The sequence below is a fragment of the Hyalella azteca genome, unplaced genomic scaffold, assembly GCF_000764305.2.
Source record: "Hyalella azteca isolate HAZT.00-mixed unplaced genomic scaffold, Hazt_2.0.2 contig11710, whole genome shotgun sequence".
NCBI classification, from domain to species: domain Eukaryota; kingdom Metazoa; phylum Arthropoda; class Malacostraca; order Amphipoda; family Hyalellidae; genus Hyalella; species Hyalella azteca.
In genome coordinates, this window is record NW_025941697.1 from 10,120 (window position 1) to 29,467 (window position 19,348).

At 44.0% G+C, this 19,348-nt stretch overlaps 2 protein-coding genes across 2 annotated transcripts; both read left to right on the forward strand.

Moving 5' to 3' along the window:
• The first annotated feature begins 1,413 nt into the window (after nucleotides 1-1,413).
• LOC125178665 lies at nucleotides 1,414-3,520 on the forward strand. The gene is made up of 3 exons (XM_047882971.1): nucleotides 1,414-1,577; nucleotides 1,893-2,106; nucleotides 3,436-3,520. The coding sequence occupies exons 1-3, from the start codon at nucleotides 1,448-1,450 to the stop codon at nucleotides 3,518-3,520; spliced, it is 429 nt and encodes a 142-aa protein (XP_047738927.1). The 5' UTR covers nucleotides 1,414-1,447.
• On the forward strand, nucleotides 3,201-16,695 carry LOC108673089. Its single transcript, XM_047882972.1, has 7 exons — nucleotides 3,201-3,649; nucleotides 4,272-4,397; nucleotides 4,615-4,671; nucleotides 5,371-5,582; nucleotides 6,382-6,595; nucleotides 16,086-16,211; nucleotides 16,599-16,695. The coding sequence occupies exons 1-7, from the start codon at nucleotides 3,576-3,578 to the stop codon at nucleotides 16,693-16,695; spliced, it is 906 nt and encodes a 301-aa protein (XP_047738928.1). The 5' UTR covers nucleotides 3,201-3,575.
• Nucleotides 16,696-19,348: the final 2,653 nt, after the last annotated feature.

The window sequence follows — 19,348 nt, forward strand, 5'->3', positions numbered from 1 at the left end:
GACCTATGTGATAACCTATTCTTATGGATGCTGTGCTATCTCTGAGGTAGTCTGAGAGTGTTTTAGGTGAAGGACGGGTGGAGGTTGAGTTGGATGATCTTGTATTGGAGTCCCGTGTGTAAAAAAAAAATCATCTTATGTACTGTGCATTTATCTGGCTTGACGATAAGCCAAATTGAACACGTTATATTTTTTCACTCTGTTTGAATATTTTGACACTTTTCTTTTCCTGTGTTTGATTACTTGACACTTTTTCTTTTTTTAACACAGTGTGACACTTCTTCCCCTTCGCTCAACATGAGCAAGCCACGGAAACGGGTCATCTTCGTTTTGCTTATTTTTGTACATGTCTGCATATTGCATTAATCTAACATTTCGGGTTTGATCACTTGTTGCGGCTGAGCAGATAGCTATTGGTCCGAATAAGGGACTCTAGTACTACCTTAGTTGAAATTTTATTTCGTTGCTTGTTTTTCACATAGGTGACTTGTGAAAACACTCGCTCCACGAATGGATGATGATTTTCAAGATCAGTGAAATATTGAATGGCACCCCAGAATTTAAAACCACCAAACAGAAACGGTGGAGCTTGCGTCGCAGAGATCGGTTCGACAACCTCACTCGTCCTAGGCCATGTCATCACTGATCAGTAATCAATCAAGGATCATTACTCTCGTGTTTGTACTGCACTAAGCACTTTTGTTAAATGTTAACATTTAGATTGGGGTTATTTCATCAAGCGGTAAACTTGCGGTTCTAAAAATGGCGGGAAACCTCTAGTCGCGCCGCTCTGAAGGTCATCTATATAATCTACGTCTACGCTGGAGGAAGTTCAAACTTCAGAGGTGGAACTTAATGCAGTAAATTTGCAGTATGTCATTAAATACCAGATTTAGGCAAATGTACAAGATCTAAAATTTATACCAGACACCTTCTGAAAATACCAGATTAGTGAAATCTGGTATAGAAATATACCATCTGGCAACGCTGCCTTGGATGCCGCAACCTACCTAACGCAATGGCGCGAGGCGCAGATGCCAAGCGCTGCTATATTTGTCCCCTAAGGCCTAAAATAGCGAGTGCAGATGCCAAGCGCTGCTACATTAGTTCCCTAAATTGGCGCGCGCAGATGCTTTTTCAGATGCAACATCACTATGGGCGCGATCTATCAATCTGAGGACGATGTGAATCTTAATATAGCTTAATAACTGCTGTTACCTACTGTAAAGGAACGATGGAAAGCTATCCAAGACCACGCGTTATTGTAAACTGAAACAATTCGTTACAGTTCTATGCCTGCGAGACCACGATTGTAGTAACGTATGTCCATGCCCGACAAATAACCCGTGTGAACGCATGACGTCATCGAACATTTGCCAGTGCATAATGTCTTTGACTTACGTTTCTTTTTCCAGAGCACTTCATTTAGAATTTTAGATAGCCAAGAATGAAGTCAGTTAGGGCCGCAATAGGGCGGCTAATAGGGCGATATGAACGTCTCAGCTCTGACGACTCTGACGTCTCGGACCAGGAGACGCCTGAGCCTGAGACGGAAGACGTGTGGCATGTGAACACCGGTGAGTCAATGCTCTCAAAATATATGCATTGACATCCTTAACGTCTGTTAAATTTTGCGAAAATTTGTTTATGTGTTTGATTAAATCAGCCTTGTTGACTTGATAAAAAAAAGTCTTTTTTTTACCTCTTCTTACTCACAGGCTTCACATGGGCTTCACTATGGCTTTACTGTATCATCTCTGCCTTCAACACTTTCTCGATCATCCCTCACTCTACTTATCGTTCATTTCGAATGTCATCTCTCTCCTACTCCAATTTTTCTTTATTTCCTTATCACGCCATATCAGACAAGTATCCTCATCATTCATCCGCAGCTGGCGACGTGGCAGAAGTCGCGCGGAAGCTGCTACACCAGCGGCCTCGAGCTATCTACGCCAGACTGCCAGTGTCGGAGCTGCGCGCTGCTGGCGCCAGCTGGTCTGACCTGGCTCGGCTGCACGTGGGGCAACTGCAGCTGGTGACCCGTGTAGCCGGGCCTCCAAGCCGCGAGCCCTGCGACGACATGCTGCAGTGCCTTCATGGCTCCGGGTCAGTGATATTTACCTAAATTGTGGTCAGAATGTTTGCTCATCTTGAGCCTCAAGAGATCCAGGTCCATACACTTGTCCCTCTAGTGGTCATTATTTTTACCCTCCTGTTACCACGCGCCGCCCACATGTTGCCACCCGCTACTCACCTGTTGCAACTCACTGCTACTCACCACCTGTTTCCGCCCGCCACTCACCTGTTGCCACTCACTGCTACTCACCACCTGTTGCCGCCCGCCACTCACCTGTGCCACACACCTACCACCTATATATATTGTCACCCGCCGCCCACCTGTTGCCACCCGTCGCCCACCTGTTGCCACGCGCCGCCCACCTGCTGCCACCCGCTACTCACCTGTTGCAGCTCACCACCTGTTGCCACCCGTTGCCCACCTGTTGCAGCTCACCTACCACCTGTTGCCACTCACCTACCACCTGTTTACACCCGCCACCCAGCTGTTGCTACTCACCTACCATCTCTTGCCACCCGCCGCCCACCTCTTGCCATCAACCTACCACATGTTGCCACCCGGCATCCACCTGTTGCCACTCACCTATCCCTGTCTCTTATACACATCTAGATGTGTATAAGAGACAGCCTTAGATGTGATTTTATTACCCTTTGATTATTTCCAGTCTTTCATTCTTTCCCAGAGTTGGCAACAATAATACCCGATTTGCATATACCAGGTTGTCTCCACAAACATTATCCATTTAACCATGATTTACTCTGAAAATCGTTACTTGTACTGTATTTCTTCATTACTTTAGAAAATTGCTCGAAAATGATATGTGTGCGCGAATAAGATATTTCATAATAATTAAGTTGCCATTACTATTGGAAATGGATGCTCCTGACTCAGGAATACTCTTTGTCTTGTTCGCCAGTTGAAGCCCATGCAGTCTTTCAGAATNCATGTAAATATGTAAATAGAGAACCCCACCCTCCCATCACCCGCCTTTCTGCATCCAATGCCCTGACGGGTTCCCAACCCCTTCCCCGACCCCAAACAAAACCCAATCACCTACAACCGACCAAAGCATGCGCAATTCGCCTTTCATCTCCTATCTAGGTTTTTTTTTCAATTACTCCTTCCTTTTTCTGACCACACCCTGCTCCACCTCTTGTTCTCTTCCACTCTTTCCTAGTAGCAACGTATAAACAACAAAAATGCTACGTAGACATTCAGCACGAACCCGTAATCGTTGTTCACCTGATACGAGGATGCCGTCGTTCAGTTGAAGGATGAAGCTGCTGGGCATATGCGCACCTCGTGTCATCATAAGTGAAAAAGTTCTCACATAATAAAATTTGTTCTTCAACTTGCAGTCGTGGACATTTGGCCGCTGGATCCCGCCTGGGCTTTGCTTCTACCGAGCCCGCCACCGCCGTTTCAGGAGGGGCACGACGCTGAGGTAGAGACCAGCGAGGCCGGGCACCTACCATCACTGCCCCCACCGAGGCTGATCATGTGGGACGTCGAACCCGGCAGCCGTGAGGCCATCGTCCGGGTCATCCGCACAGTTGCTCCCGACACCAAAAGGTTATTAACTTCCTGCAAGCGCGATGGAAAGATATGCAAAAGGTTTTATTTACATCACTTTATTTCTTAGGAGCAATGAAAATGCTACAAAGTTCATAAGTAATTAAATAATTAGTAGTTAGTTATAATAATAATTAATAATGATAATAATTAAAATAATTGATTAGTTAGTAATAACAAATAATAAAGAAATTAATTAAATAAATTAATTTTAATTAGCACTTAAATAATAAGATTATCTTGGTGTTTCATGTTAACTTTTAAACTTCAGCTTCAACTTCAAATGTTTTGAAGCGCAACCTCCATCGAATTTTACTAAACTTATTCATATTCAAACAGAAACCTGGCGTCAATACCGCCTTGGGTTATTATCCTCTTGGAAATGTTTATAAGTAGGCTTGTCTGCTTGTGCTATCATGCAATCCTCCACATTCCACTTGTGTTGTCTGATTATGGTTATAATCTAGAATTTTCTAACTGACGATGGTGCATGACAATTTTATTGTCTTTGATCGTCTGCTTTTTGGTTACGAGGGATGCTCGGCGCAGGTGTGCAAATCCAGGGACAGATAGGACTGGGTTTATTGGATGCTCCTGCACTCATCTGTTTGTCCGTGTGCAGACTGGGCGGCATACGGCTGCCGGACTGCGGGTTGGGAGACGACGAACTGCGGCAACTGCTGGAGGAACTACACCAAAGTGGCATCAGAACTCACGATGCCGACCGCACGCTTTGCAAAAGAGAAGCGTGAGTCTCAATATAGCCGCTCGAGTATCGTGTAGTTCATCAATATGTAGAGGAATTCATTCATTGAATGATTACTTCATTTTACTAATTTATTAGTATTGTTTAACATTATTGAAATTTATAGAGTTAACTCACCATTGATAATAGTTTTTTTCAAATTATTATTGAAAATAGATGCCCTAAATTGATCCAAACTCAGAGTGATTATTCTGGGCAGCGATGGCCAAGTGTGGCTTCGCCTGACAGACGCTCCCCCTGGTGTGGGACGGCAGAGGTGGGTCACCCTGACTTGGCTGGTTGAGCAACCTTTGTGATTTTAAGCGTACTTTGTGAGTGACTTGGGTTGCTTTGAGTTCTCTGGTGGTCTTACCGAGGTGAACGTCATGGTCATTGTACAAGCAGTGGCGATGATACTAACTTCACGTGGTAACTTTAATATCTAACTACAGTGGGTGAGTGACTCAAAATTTAGTGAGGCATCCAGAATAGTTACAGGGGGTGATCGTAACACCACTGGGTGAGTGGCATGAGGATCCTGACTAGATTTGGTGAGTGACCTTTTTGATCCCAATGAGTGTACGAGTGGCCTGGATGACATCAACTTCCATGTTTAGGTGATCTGTGTAACCATGGATTTGCTGGCCTAAAGGCTTGGATGACTTCCTAATGAGACTGCCTCGACGACCTTGGACCCTACTTTTCTGGGTGAGGGGCATGATTGACTGACTACAATGGTGGAAAGTCCTTGTTGACTTAGTAAGTGGGTTAGTAATTAGTTTAGGTAAGCGCAAATAGCCTGGGTGACAACCAATAATTGATAATATTGAAATATACCATTATCTTGTGAATATGAATACCCAGCTTGTATAGCGTAACAAATCCTGTAACGCACGACATTATACCCAATGCTACCGATGAGACGACTGAGCTGCTCATAGATGAACGGACTGCATCAAGCCTCCTTCTCTCACAGCATTACGATGGCTGTGGACCAAATCCTCGCACATCTGCAGTCCATCGATGACGAGGTCTTCGAGGCCGAGTGGCCGGAGTTGCAGAACGCCATGTATCACGCACGCGCCTCCGCACGGGACTGGCAGGATGCGATGCTGTGCCGTCCATGGGAAGCGCGGCTCGCTATCAAAGCCGCGAAATTCACCGGCAGAGAGTTCATGATAAAGACCGGTGAGATGCGGGTGTCATTTAGCATAAGATAAGTCAGACAAGAGTAAGCTAACTTAGAAATGTGAGTCAGCTGACCATCATTCCTCGTAAAATTAATTTGGTTTCTTCCTAATCAATAATCACAATCAGTGCGTAAAGAGACCAGTTTTTATTAATTATTAACTTATTTTTCTTTACTCAGCTTCGCGTTTGTTTGTTGTTAAAATTGACAACGAAATTCAGCCCACTTCTTATTGCTCTAGAGGTCTGAAATTCGGCATGCAGGCTATTTTCGCCTAACAATTTCATATGCAATCATAAAAACTAGCAATTAGAGACCTAAATTAGCTTAATTGAGTAAAGTATATATATATAGTATATATATAGTATGACGTGCGGGCGCTGACGTTATAGACGAGCAGGCGCTGACGCTGCGTATCATCGATACGTACGTCAAGTCATGCTTAATCAAGTCTTAATCGTTTTTCTTGTGGACTAAAAAGTAGAAAATAAAATACTTAAAAAAACTTTTTAAAAAAACACGTTTTTCTTGTGGACTAAAAAGTAGAAAATAAATTATGGTTCGCCCCAAAAAAACGTGGGTCGGGCTGTACGTTCACCATCAAATTTCCAAAATTTAAGTGTTGTGTGCTTTTCGCTTTAATCATAAATCTGCCCGACACACGTTTTTTGGGGCGAGCCATAATTTATTTTCTACTTTTTAGTCCACAAGAAAAACGTGTTTTTTAAAGTTTTTTTTAAGTATTTTATTAATTGATCTAATAGAAACCGCAACTTCATTCTAGTGTGTTTCCCACAGGCCGTGACCTAGCAGCGGTGGCGCTCATGCTGCCGCACAATGGAAAACTGAACGTGACTGTGAATTCGTCATTGGAAGTCCTAGATTCACCCGCGTGGCAGCAGATTGCATTGCACCACCATGGGGAGTTGAATCTCAAATTTCCATTTTTTGACGATTATTGCGGTCATCCCGACCCCTGCGACGACCTCCTCCCGCCACTGGTCGGCAGCAGGTGGGTGTCAACTCTTCCCTTTCCTGTCCTGCCTGATAACTGTTTAGAGCAGTGGTTCCCAATGTGGGCGATATCGCCCCCCTAGGGGCGATGGAAAGATTTTGGGGGGCGGTAAGGAAGAAGAGGGCGTTTGGGGGGCGATAGGGGGGCGTTAGTCCGAAGTCGAATCAGAAGTTCGAACGTTTGTTTGATGATTTGTACACAACACGTGGAGCACATGACTCCCAGCGATGGTTTTTTCACCCAGATCTGCTTTTTTAACCTCTCCTGGGTTTACGTCTCGGACAAATTAACGGCCGGGCTCGCGGCCGATCTCACGGTCAATTTCCAATTCAATGTTCAAGTAATATCTCTCAAACTAATGAACTTAACTCAATGAAACTTAGTACACGTATTCATTAAGACCTAACGGTAATGTTAAGCTCGTGAATTTTTTTTTTAATTTTGCCTTCATTTGTTTTTGCCATAGTTATATGGCAATACGGGCCGAAATTCACAGTACCGGGTAATCAAGAAATTTTTCCCAACTATTGAGCAGATTCGAACGAAATTTTGAATTTACAGTCCTAACTAACGAACGTTAATGTTTAGCTCAAAAAAATGTATTCGATTGTGCCTTTGTTAGTGAGTTTTTTCCATTTCACCTTCATTCGTGATTTAAACAGCAATACGTGCTTAAATTCGCAGTAATCAAGAAATTCCTTCCAAAACTACTGAATGGATTTAAACGAAACTTAGTATTTAAATACCTAATCTCAGCAACGATGCGTCAGTCCGTCAGCGTGGTAGTGTATTGGATGATGTGGGTAGTTTCGAACCAGCTAGCTATACCCAAACGCCGCGATGGGAACAACTGCCGTCCGGGTGCAGCATGGTCAACTGCATTTATTTGTACAGAGGTGATTGGGGAACCTATTGCTTGTAATTTGGAGCCTTTGAATAACCGGTGTTACCTTGCTATTACGTCTAGGTAGGATTGTGAATTGATTGAATAGTTGGGGATTATATGTTTTGATGGTGGACCAAGTTTCGCGTTGTAACACATCCATGCGACAACATTTCTTCTCGCTTCGAGTCACCGACATGTGGAACAGCCTCCCTGATAGCATCGTTGACGCTCCGAGACTCCGAGTATGAACGCCTTCAAGAACAAACTAGACGAAGCTACGCAAGAGCATATGTTCAGTCTTGAAATGCCTAGCACCTTAAGAACCAGGCAATAAGTCCAGCAGCTATCTCAAACAATCAGATATGGAAAGATCGGGTTAAGGAGGCCGGATCTCTTGTGGAATCAAGTCACGAAAAGTACAAGAATCGGCAACAGGCCAGGGGCCTATATCTTCAGTGCCGACAAAGCTATTCTATTCTATAAAGATGTTGGAAGTATTTCGCCCAGTGATGGGCATGATTTTAAATTTGTTTGCGTTTATCCTAATGAGCCATTTATTTTCGAAGGTGTTGATCTGTTGTATGGAGTGTTGTGTTTGTACTGCGGCGTGGTTGTGTGGGTAATGTACTCTAGTTATTTGTGTTATGTCATCTGTAAAAGCTATGTAGTCTGTGTTGGGTAGTGGTGGTGGGAGGTCGTGGGTGTAGAAGTTGTTTAGTGTGAGGGAGAGACAGGCCCCTTGGGGGACACCTGTGTGGAGTTGTATTGGAAGACCTATGTGATAACCTATTCTTATGGATGCTGTGCTATCTCTGAGGTAGTCTGAGAGTGTTTTAGGTGAAGGACGGGTGGAGGTTGAGTTGGATGATCTTGTATTGGAGTCCCGTGTGTTAAAGCTTGTCAAAGGCTTTGGTCATATCGCGGAGGGCTATGTCAGTGGTGTGTTTTTTGCTAAGTGTATGGCTAGTGTTTCGTCGAATGTGGCTAGTGCTGTGTGTGTCCCTCTATCTTCCCTAAAACCGTGTTGTCTAGTGTTGTGTATGTTGTTGATGGAAAGGTGTTCTTATAATCTATTGTTGAGTATTTTGTCCAGAAGCATCCCTTGGATGTCTAGTAGTGAGATGGGTCTGTAATTTTGGACTTGGCGTTGTGAGGTATTGGGTCATGGCGTGGCGTATTTTAGTGAATCTGGGAAATAACGGCGGAAATGGCATGATTGAATAAATGAATATGCATAGTAGTAGACAATGGATCATGTTTTTGGGTAGGTGTTTGAGTTGGAGCGTTGTGTTGCCTGTGGGACCAGGTACTTTCTGTTTGAATGTTTTTAGTGTGCGTTGTAATTCTCTAATGGTGATGAGTGGGAAGTTTACTGGGTGGAGTCGGGAGAGGTCTCCGTGATTATATGGGTGAATTAGGTGCATGTTGTTTCTGACGTAGTCCAATATTGTGTGGATGTGTTCTATGTCAAAGTCTTCATTGTCTGTGTCATCCTGAGTGAATATGTCCTGCCAGTGTTTGCGGAAGATGGGTTCTTTCTGTTCGGGTGTGTCATGTTGTACTCGTATGTTGTTGTGTTTGAGGTAAGGGACAGTTTGCTTGGTGTTGGAACATAGCATGCGTTTTAGGGAAGACAAAAATTTTTTGGGATCTTCTTGTTTTTCCAGAGTGTTGATGAGGTCCTGATGATGATGACTTGATGAGTTGTCAGTTGAGTGCTAGCGATGGGCTGTGAGCGTTGATGCATGGAAGAGTGGCTTATTATTGTGTTTGTATGGGTATCGTTTCGTGGGTGGGTTTGATGCCGGGAATAATGCGATTGGATATGGTTGTGATAGAGGTGTCGGTGGCGTTCTGTATGTTTTTTTTCAGTTGTCTAAATGTGTGTCTATTTCTTCTAAGGTAGGGTCTGGTTGCGTGGGTACTGTGTACTGTCATAATGTTTGTCGGTATTGGGTCCAGTTTGTCTATATATGGAAGGATCTTCGTGAGCGAATGAGAATTTGTATGGGGTTAGCAGAAATTGGGGCTATTATTGGAATGTGGTCTGACGGTGTGATGGGACCTGGTTGTAGGTGTATTATTATTATACTACGAAGTATTTATCGTAGCGTCTGGTTTAACTTCTAGGGCACGTCACACACAAGATTAATAGCAAGCGAAAAATAAATTGACCAGAGAAAGAATGTGAACGGATAAAATGACTAAGCACTTGATTCATAGGCTTTACGAAATAGTTCCTCCGTCTTTAAGCGTCGACGAAACTTCCGCAACGAAGAAGCCGAAGTTACGGAAGCCTGCAGACTGTTCCAGGTTCTAGCAGCGTCGACCGGGAAGGCTCTGTCGTCGACTCTAGACAGACGTGTAGATGGTACGGCGACGTCCGCTGTTGATGACGAGCGCAGTCTTCTTCTAGAAGGCAGATCCGATACGCGCTGCAGACATTCCGTGAGATAATGAGGCGCCAGACCGTGAAGGCATCGGAAGTCGGAACGTCAGAACAGCACCTTGAACTACGGGCGCTGCTGCATGCGCAGCCAGTGAAAATCGCGCAATTCGTATCGGCATCACATGGTCGAATTTTCGCTTCTTGCACACGAGTCGCGCAGCAGCGTTCATTACGAATTGCTGTTTATTTAGTGCCTTGGAAGTCTATAGAGTGTGACATTACCATAGTCCAATCGGGTCAGAACGAGCGCCACCACGAGCACGGGGTCCTCGAGAGACAGCGGCTTACGCTCCGTATTTGTCGCAGAGCGCCAAAGCAAGCTGTGGTGACTTTGGCAATTTGATTGTTTACTTCTTCTTATTTGAAACTTCTGAGTTCAGTAGAATGCCGAGGTTACGAACCGATGCCACGGGCATGACGAACTCGTTGCCCAATCGAACAGGGTGAGCCGTAAGCTGATGCCAGCGCCGAGTAGTCGCAAATCAAATAAAGTCAGTTTTTAATGCATCGAGCTGGAGGCAGTTGGAGCGCATCCAGTCAGAGACGGCGTCCTGCAGAAAGACATCCGATCCTGCAATGCTGCAGCGTCAGCCGGTGCACTGTAGCCATAAATTTGGGTGTCGTCGACGAACATATGCGGATTCAAACTATAAATCAATAATGTGCAATACGTCGACAGTATATAACAGGATGAGGATCGGGCTGAGAACTGATTCCCGGGGTACGCCGTACGTGACCAACTATGGCGTAGAAGAAGAGTTCCTGCGTCGAACGTATTGGAATCTTTTGCTGAGATGGGACTCTATCCACAGCGATAGCAGCACTGTGCCGCGCAAGCCGAATGATACGTAAAATCGACCCAATAAAGTGGCGTGGTCGAACGTGTCAACGCGGCCGATAGGTCGAGTGAAGCAAGTGCCGCAATGTCGTCACAGTCTACTGCTCGCAGGATGTCTGAAAGCACCTTCAGCTCAGCGGTTTCCGTCGAGTGAAGATGACGGTATGTAGACTGAAGGCGAGGCATGAGACCGGACTGCTGTAGATGGTTGTACAACTGTCGGGCCACAACGCGTTCCAAGATTTTAGACAAAATCGACCTGTTGGAAATATGATTTGGGATCGAAGTCGTCAAGATCTGTCTTTTTTTCAAACGTAAGACATCGCCGTCGAGACCGCGCTACGGCCGACAGATTTTGTACGCTGGTACCGGACGCACACGTGGTACAGTCCTCTGAAGTAGGTCGAAGTATGGTCGGATATTACGATCTCGACTGACAGACTTTGAAGGTCAGCACGCATGATGACAACGTCCAGCAGGCAGCAGTCCGTCCTTGTGCGTCGGCAAGAACACGTGACAAACCATGCCAAAGGTTACCAAGAGTTCGTTCAGCTGAGGAGCCGATGGCTCCTTGACGCGATGCAGTCGAACGTTTAAATCGCCGGTGATAAGGACATGATTGGGGAAAGTCACAGTCTGGTGAAAACATCGCTAAATTGGACGAATAAATCGCGCGACGCAGCAACCGATCCAGGACGATAGATGGTGACTGCAACGCCCGCAAACGAGGCGCAGGTGACCCTAGCTGCATATCACCCTAGCATCTCAAAGGTGGTACCCAATGAAAATTTACAGACGAGTCAGCTTCTGATATGGAGTACCAGAAGCTGGGGCGACTCTAAATTTTGTTAGGCTGGGTCGGACGCCGATGTCAAGAACGGAAGGTGAACGCCACCGCTGGCGACGGTAGCCACTCCACCGTAATTCATCGCCAGTGGGCCGGGTTGCATGCGGAGCCGCGCGCGTTCGACTACCTTGAGTCCTTCAGCGCGAAGACGCGCGATGCAAACCGAGTCAGCATCGTGCCAGGTTTCGGTCAGGAAGGCGACATCTAGTGAGCGACAGATATGAAGGAACTCCTCAACTTTATTATTCAGCAAACGGGTGTATATTGTGGAATGCTTCGTTGTTGGTTGAGAATGTCTGGTGATGTGCTGTTATGTGTGATGAGTGTTGTTAAGTATAGGCCAGTGTGGGTGCACTTGTGTCGGGTTATGAATGAGTGCAATTGTTTGCCTATGTGGTAGGAGGAGGAATCTCCTAATGTGGTATGTCTTGCGTTTAGGTCTACGAGAAAGTATACGGGGTGGGGTCTATTCAGAAGTGTGTGGACGTCAATGTAGTTGATGTAACCTGTGCGGGGTGGGATGTATGTATGTCGTTCCTAATGTGATGGGTCCTTGTTGGGTATCTATTGTGATCGTTAGCGTATCTATATGGAAGTTGTCGTGTAGTTTGTATGGAATATGGCGTTTGATTGCGATGGAAGCACCGGAGTGGATTGAGTTGTCTTCATTACAGGTGTGGACGTTGAAATTGAATATCTCTAGTGGAGAGTTGTCTGTGATGGAGTGATCGTTTGTAACTATGATGTTGGTATCTGTGTTGTACATATTTGATAGTGTAAATTTTTTACTGTGCCAGTGTTGGACATTGCGCTGTATTATCTATAATGTTGGTTGAGGGGTCCCGACTGAGGAGTATGTTTAGATGTGAATTATTCTGTTTTTTTTTTTTGCGGTGGATGTTTTCATGGATATGTGTTTGTGCATGGTAATGAAGGTGTCGTGATGGATGATGTTGATTGTGGGCTCGTTGAATTTGAATTTGCCTCGTCTCAAATAGTCTATATATAATTTTTGAGTAGTCGAGGTCTTTCCCCGAGAGCTTCAGTCCGAATTCGGTCGTTCTCAGTTCGTCGAGGTACCAGCTGCCTTGAGGGACGGTATAGGGATTGGGTTGGGGTCTCTTTTGCTTATAAATAGTCTTACTGCTATTAATTCATCTTGTCCTGGCATTGAAATTGGTGATTCTCGGTATTGTGCGTCACTAATTCTTCGTTTTCTGGGCTCGCTTTCTTCGTAGTGGATTTTGGTTGTCGGGGAAATAGGGACGTTCTGAAGGATCTCGTTATCTGTCTGCCTTTCTGTCAAGTTTAGTGAGGACCGTCTCATCAATAAATTCTGTTTAGAGGTTAAAGTCTATGTCGGGAGTCTTGGTTTCATGTTGGATATAGAAGAAATTGAATATTTTGACGAAGTCTCTATATAATCGGGAAAAGTCGCGTCAACGTCATCTTCAATGATGTTAATAGTATAGTGCCAAAACTCTCCTGTCGGGAGAGGCTGGCGATATGTGCTTCGAGTATATTGCTGTCAGTTGCAGTTGCGTCTTGTCAGTCAGTGTCAAGCTGTGTTGTGGAATTTTTGTTTGATTGCTTGTTTTGCTATGTCGAGATACGTTTGATTTGTTTGTGTGTTCGATGTTTTTTTTGCTGTGCTTGTTGTTTGTTTGTATTTTTTGATTGCGATATAGACAATTGGTGGCTAGTGTGCGGTAGTCGTTGTGGCAGCTGAGACATTTCTTGTAGGTGCTTGTGCATTGGGTTTATGTGTGTGTTTTTTTTTTCAGCAAATTCGGAACAACATGTGCATTGGTGTGTAGGGTGTCTTCTATTAATTAACATTTGTAGCATATGAGTAAGTGTGTATAGTTCTTGTGCCCATTGCGATGGGGTGATTTTGGTGTTGTACATGTAAAATCCATTTGTGAGTATACGTTGGGCTATTGTTGTATCTGTGGAGACTGTTTTGATGACATGGGTGTAATGTTTAATTTTAATGACGTCATGTATATGTGTAACCAAGTCTGTTGAGTCGTAATTTCATGTTTAATTTCGTCGGCGGTGTGTCTTCCAACTTATCTGTCGAGTTTTCGTACGAAAATGGTCCGTTTGGCTCTAATAAAATTAAGTTCGGGGGTATAAGGGGTGTCAGGTTTATTTTCTGGATTGCATCGGTCGCTTTTTTTAAGTCAATTTGTCAATTGCAGTTATAGCGTCGTTGGTCACATAGAAACCAGTGGCAGTGTCAGTCGGATAAGTGGAGCGTCAAGTTACTTCAAGGTTGTCTGGAATATTTTGGGTATAATCCTGCTTGAATCTTCATGGACGTGGTTGCATTTCTTCGGTCTCTTGTGCCATGAATAGTAATAATGCTGGAACTGAGAAAGTTGAAGTACGAATATACCTTCTTGAAATTTGGGTGCAGCTACATTAACTTTATTGGTTTAAAAATTTTCTATAGTTTTCCCATTTAAATAGTTCAAGGCTTCGATTGCTTAGCCACTAGATTAACAGACAAATTTATGATTCTGTTTTTTTTTATAGCGTAACACGTGTGATTTCTCTCATTGAGATAAAAAGTACGGGCCTTAAATAAATTATGGATATCATCCAAAGTATAAGTACATTTTTGTGTTGTAAGCAATTTTGCAATAACGCAGCAGACACCATGATGTCTTTTCACGTTCGTCCACCGTATAACAGCTGCTTGACAATTTGGCACTTTTTAGCCGGATGTCACATTTTGTTATAATCTCTTGCCTTTAGTTGGCATAAGTAGAATTGTTATGCAACTAATTTCTCTAAAATCAAGTCTATGATATCATAAGCTTCAGGTTAATCTTTTAGCACACCTTTTACACACATCATTAGAAATGATGAATAAATTCTAATTAACTGCGTTTAACTTAAATTAATTAACTTACATCATTAGAAATAATGAATAAATTCGAATTAAATTCGAACTGCGGTATGTTTCATGACCAATGACTTCAAAACCACCTCTGTATTCGCGGCAATACAAACACCAACGATGAAAACTATAAAGCATGTGAATGCCGTACGTGTGTTCAATCACTATTGTATGATATCGTCATCTTGTTATATTATCCTATTATTACGTTATATTTCGACCAGAAACGATGTCATTATATATGATAGCGTAAACCTGCTGTCAAATTCAGCGTTTATGTTTATGTCCTACATTGACGTCATCCGCCATGGTGGCTTCGGCCCAGCGAAAGTTTGATCAATATTGATCGACGTACGAACATTTTTGGACTGGTGCGAACGTTATCTGGATGGTTCGTTTAGTCACTTTCAGTCATTTAGACACGCTAGCTGTCCTGTCTATGCTCAACGCACAGACTTCTTTCAGTGCGGTCGGTAGGTATTCTTGGGTCGATTTTTTTCAGTTGGATGCGGTAGATCTGAGTTCTCGAGCGTTCGGACGAGTTTGGTGTTGGGTTGGATGAAGATGGAGAGCGTGACGTGATGAGTGAGACGGGAGTCTGGATCGAGATGATGGTGGGGGGCCTCTGCCTACTGCCCTCTGGGACAAGCCCGTCGGGCTCGAGGCAGAAATACCCTCTGGAGGGGAGGGCATGAGAGTATGAGGAGGGGGGGGGGGCGATAACGCAAATAAATGGTTTGATACAGTCGTTTTTTACAAAATATGGTAGAGAGAGAAGTCACTCTCCCTAGCGACACTCACTGATGGAAGGCTGCTAATCCGAATAGATGTGAGGCTGCTATAGTCCATGAGCACCAAAGAATGATAACGCTTGTTGCCACGAGAGGCCAACTCCATTTTCTTCTGTCCAACAGCGGTTTATACGCCCGTGGTTAGCACTGCCATGGAATCGCTGCCCCTGCCAGACACGACTCTATATACACCTCTTACGCTGAAGGTGATGAACTGTGTGGCTGATGGAGTGGAGGCCTTGGCCAGGACGGTACAGGCATATGCTCCCAGCAGCAAGAGGTTAGTCGGGCAGCAGGCAATGATTTTGAACTCATGTGTATAATCGCTTTTACCTTCTATACCAAAAAACTTCTTCGCCTTTCACAGAAGCATCACAAAATACTGCCATAATTATTGCTGTTATTCTGGTACGGTGGCAGGTTGATGTGAGTGTGTCGTCCGTTGGCGGGAGCCATTATTGTGTACAAATTTCCGTCATATTCAATAAACAGAACTATTATTTTGAATATTGATAAAACTCGTACAAGGTAATGGGTCAATTGATAATTACTGACGGCTCCCATCATTATTGGCCGTTAAGCACAGCTATAATATCATCGATACGTCGCATTATTTCCTCATTGCCGCGCACAGGGGCAAGGAAGCATATTTCCCCGCGCACTAAATGCGGAACCGATCCACCGTTCGCTTGTAGGTGTCACTTGTGCTTTACAGCATTCAGGAGAATAATATTTGCTCATATATTAAAAATAAAAATCGTACCACAGGTACAATCAAATTTCGATTATGGAGCCTGAACTCCTGGAGGTGGAGGAGCAGCGGCGGCTGCTGGCGCTTCTGCACGAGTCTGGTGTCCGCACCGACGGTTCAGGCGTCACGCGCATCATGTGTGGGTGAGGATGTGTGGGGCCTACTCGTGAGGATGTGTGGGGTTGGGTCGGCTGTAATGGGAGATGGTGTGGAGTTTGGGCAGCTATAGTGGCGATGGTGTGGAGTTTGGACAGCTATAGTGGAGATGGTGTGGAGTTTGGACAGCTATAGTGGAGATGGTTTGGGGTTAGACTGGCTGTAGTGTGAGATGGTGTGGGGTTTGTCCAGTTGTAGTGGGAGATGGTATGGGGTTTACACGGCTGTGATGAGAGATGTGTGGGGTTATAACGGCTGTAGTGGGAGATGGTTAATAATTGAAGAAGACACTTCGGAGACAATGAGCGAAGAGGTAAAGAGTATCTTCCACTATTTACCTCTGTGTCGCAGTTATGTTCATTTCTTATTTGCAGATACGACGACGACATTCGTCTTATGATTACCGATGAACCTCCTCCTGCCAGCGACTTGGACCCATCGATCAAGAACGATGGATGCTGCCTTTGTTAGAAGCTCCTCCATTGCTGAAACCCCTGACGTCAAGGAGGTGATGCTGCACTGCAGACTGGCAGAGGAGGTCTTCCTTTCACTTCAACCATAGCTGTGTTCGGCAATGGACGTGAACGCTTGTTACCGTTCACATGTCTGTTATTTATCAATCGCCTCTAATGTTTTTCCAAAGAAGTATTGAAGCTAGGCATTAAATTTTGATCTTCATCACTAGACACTTTGCCGTTACAAACTCGTGCTGCACATTATTAAATTCTGAAATGCAGCACGTCTTTGATGGTCTCATGATTCAGTAATATGTTATATTGATTAAATATCATATAGATCGCAGATATATGTGTAAGTTACTCCATGTAGGTAATAGATATGTTCAAGATGGTAATAGAGAAGTTTAAATCAAAGGTTATATTATTAAATATTTGCCTCATCTCGAACTATGTAACACAGCAAAATTAAGTTCAGGTTACAGATATCTATTTGGAATCTAGTAAGCAGTTTTTTCCTTTCCTCCTTTTTTCCTCCTTTTCCATCGAAAAGGATCATTTAGAGGTATTTAATCTCATTTGTTCAGTGTTTGCGGGCCGTGCTCGTACAGAATTACTTACCTCTGGAAATTCTAATGACTGATACTATTGAAGTCTTTCTAATTTTGAAGGCTGACGGAAGGCTGGCTACTGATAAATCAATTGTTTCGCTTATTTCAAAGTTCTGTCATTGAGAAGTTTTCTGGAACGCGATAGTGTGTTATTATTAACGATAGTTCTGTTGAAAAATTAATTCGTTAGGGGAATTTTCTCTTTCACAATTTTTGCGAATTAAGCTGTTAGTAATTTTTGAACATGAGGTTTCAAGGGACATTGTATTTCGATATTACGACGTTTCGGGAACACAGTATTTAATATCAAGCAAAGTGAAGCTTTAGTAAAGCTCAAGTTAGAACTGATGAACCTAAATTTGCCGGAATAACACACATACGTCAGATAATCTTCTCATTCCGTGCTGCCAAACGGTCGGGGGGCTGTAGCAAGAATGTGATCTTAGGAATGTGATGGCCAAGAATGGTCTTGTACTAATGAATGTGATCTTCATTCACAACGATACACTAATGAATGTGATCGTTCATTCAGTATGGTCTTGTAATAATGAATGTGATCGTTCATTCACTACGATCTTGGACCATTGAATGTGATCTTTCATTCACTACGATACATAAACGTAAGATCATAGACCTACGTGCCTAGCTAGGTACTCGTAGCGGCCTAAGTACACGTAGCGGCCGATTTTTCGTCTGTGATTGGTTGGTTTTTGCTCGTTAAGCTGTCAACGATTGGCTGACGGAATTCCGAACTTATAAACAATTTTTGATTTTACGGACCCTGGGCTGCGCATTCGTAGGTCTAACGTACGACAGTGCAGAGGAAGGCTGCTAAATACGATTTTTAAATTAGACTTTATTTATACTATTGCTGCACAGCTTCTATGCCAATAAAGAGGTAACAGTCAGTATCTAGAGTCGTCGGAGCAAATCAAGTTTAAAATAACACCGAATTTCTCGTTCAAATGAATAAAAATTTCGTGAGTGAAGGTTATGTTGAGATACCAAAATTTGAGCTGTAGTTGCGGGTTCGATCCTAGCTCCCTGCGATAGTTTTGGTCTGAAATCGACGAAGTGGCCGAGTGGTTATGATCACCAGATTGGAGCACCCAGTTGAAGGTTCTAAACCCGCAGCTGGTTGTTATTTCTGTTTGAAATCGTCAAGGTGGTGAGGTGGGCAGTAGCGCGCTACATGTAGCGGCAGCGCTACATTTAAGCAATGGTAGCGGTAGCGCCCGCTACATTTAGAGCATGTAGCGGTAGCGGCCGCTACATTTCAAAGTAGCGCTGCCCAGCTCTGAATATAGACTATGTAATATCTGTGTATATGCGCTTGAATGCTCCACATGCACCTGAAATACTAATATACTGACCAAATCGGTGTTAGTACTTCACGGATGTTAGAATATCGCGAGATGCTTTGGAACGCAACTTCCCGCGGTGCACGTGGGAGCTGTTAAAAATTTTCATGCACAAGACGCCACTTCGACATAAATGCATCAGGCAATTCACATAACGGCGCAATAAGCACCCTTACAATGCAATTGTAGCTGTAAATTTCCATCTGTGCTGATGTTGGAGACAATGCTATTGTAGCTATAATTTCTATCTATGCTGATGTTATGTTAGGGAGAGGGAGCGCCATGCGGGGGCACGGCGTTGAAGGAAACTTGATTGTTTGATTTTACAAGACAAAAGTTTTTCAGTTGTATGACTTACAACCGATTTCCATCAAACACGGGTAAAATTACCATTGTGATGAATAAATATCTGATGAAAATTGGAGGCATTGCAAGTGGACTACGTACGAAGTGAGAATACCAAAATCAAAATTATAATTGCAGCAACGTGGCAACAGCGCCGGAAACGTAAAAAACTAGTCAACCGGCTGGATGAGAGGTCAGACTCGTTGAGGCGTCGAGTGCGTCTGCAGTAGCCGTCCGGCGTCGCTGGGTGGGGAGAAAGATGTCTGTATTCGAGGCCACTTTTCATCTATTTTGCTCGAAGTGCGCTTAAAGTCTCAGTAACAACGAAGCGCACTGCCATATTTTATGAAGT

Excerpts from the sequence above, each read along its gene's own strand:
- LOC125178665 (XM_047882971.1), top strand. The coding sequence starts at position 1,448 with ATGAAGTCAGTTAGGGCCGCAATAGGGCGGCTAATAGGGCGATATGAA. Across the intron at positions 1,578-1,892 it reads CGTGTGGCATGTGAACACCG|CTGGCGACGTGGCAGAAGTC; the intron begins GTGAGTCAATGC and ends ATTCATCCGCAG. Across the intron at positions 2,107-3,435 it reads CAGTGCCTTCATGGCTCCGG|TCGTGGACATTTGGCCGCTG; the intron begins GTCAGTGATATT and ends TTCAACTTGCAG.
- LOC108673089 (XM_047882972.1), top strand. The coding sequence starts at position 3,576 with ATGTGGGACGTCGAACCCGGCAGCCGTGAGGCCATCGTCCGGGTCATC. Across the intron at positions 4,672-5,370 it reads CCTGGTGTGGGACGGCAGAG|CATTACGATGGCTGTGGACC; the intron begins GTGGGTCACCCT and ends CTTCTCTCACAG. Across the intron at positions 6,596-16,085 it reads CCGCCACTGGTCGGCAGCAG|GTACAATCAAATTTCGATTA; the intron begins GTGGGTGTCAAC and ends ATCGTACCACAG.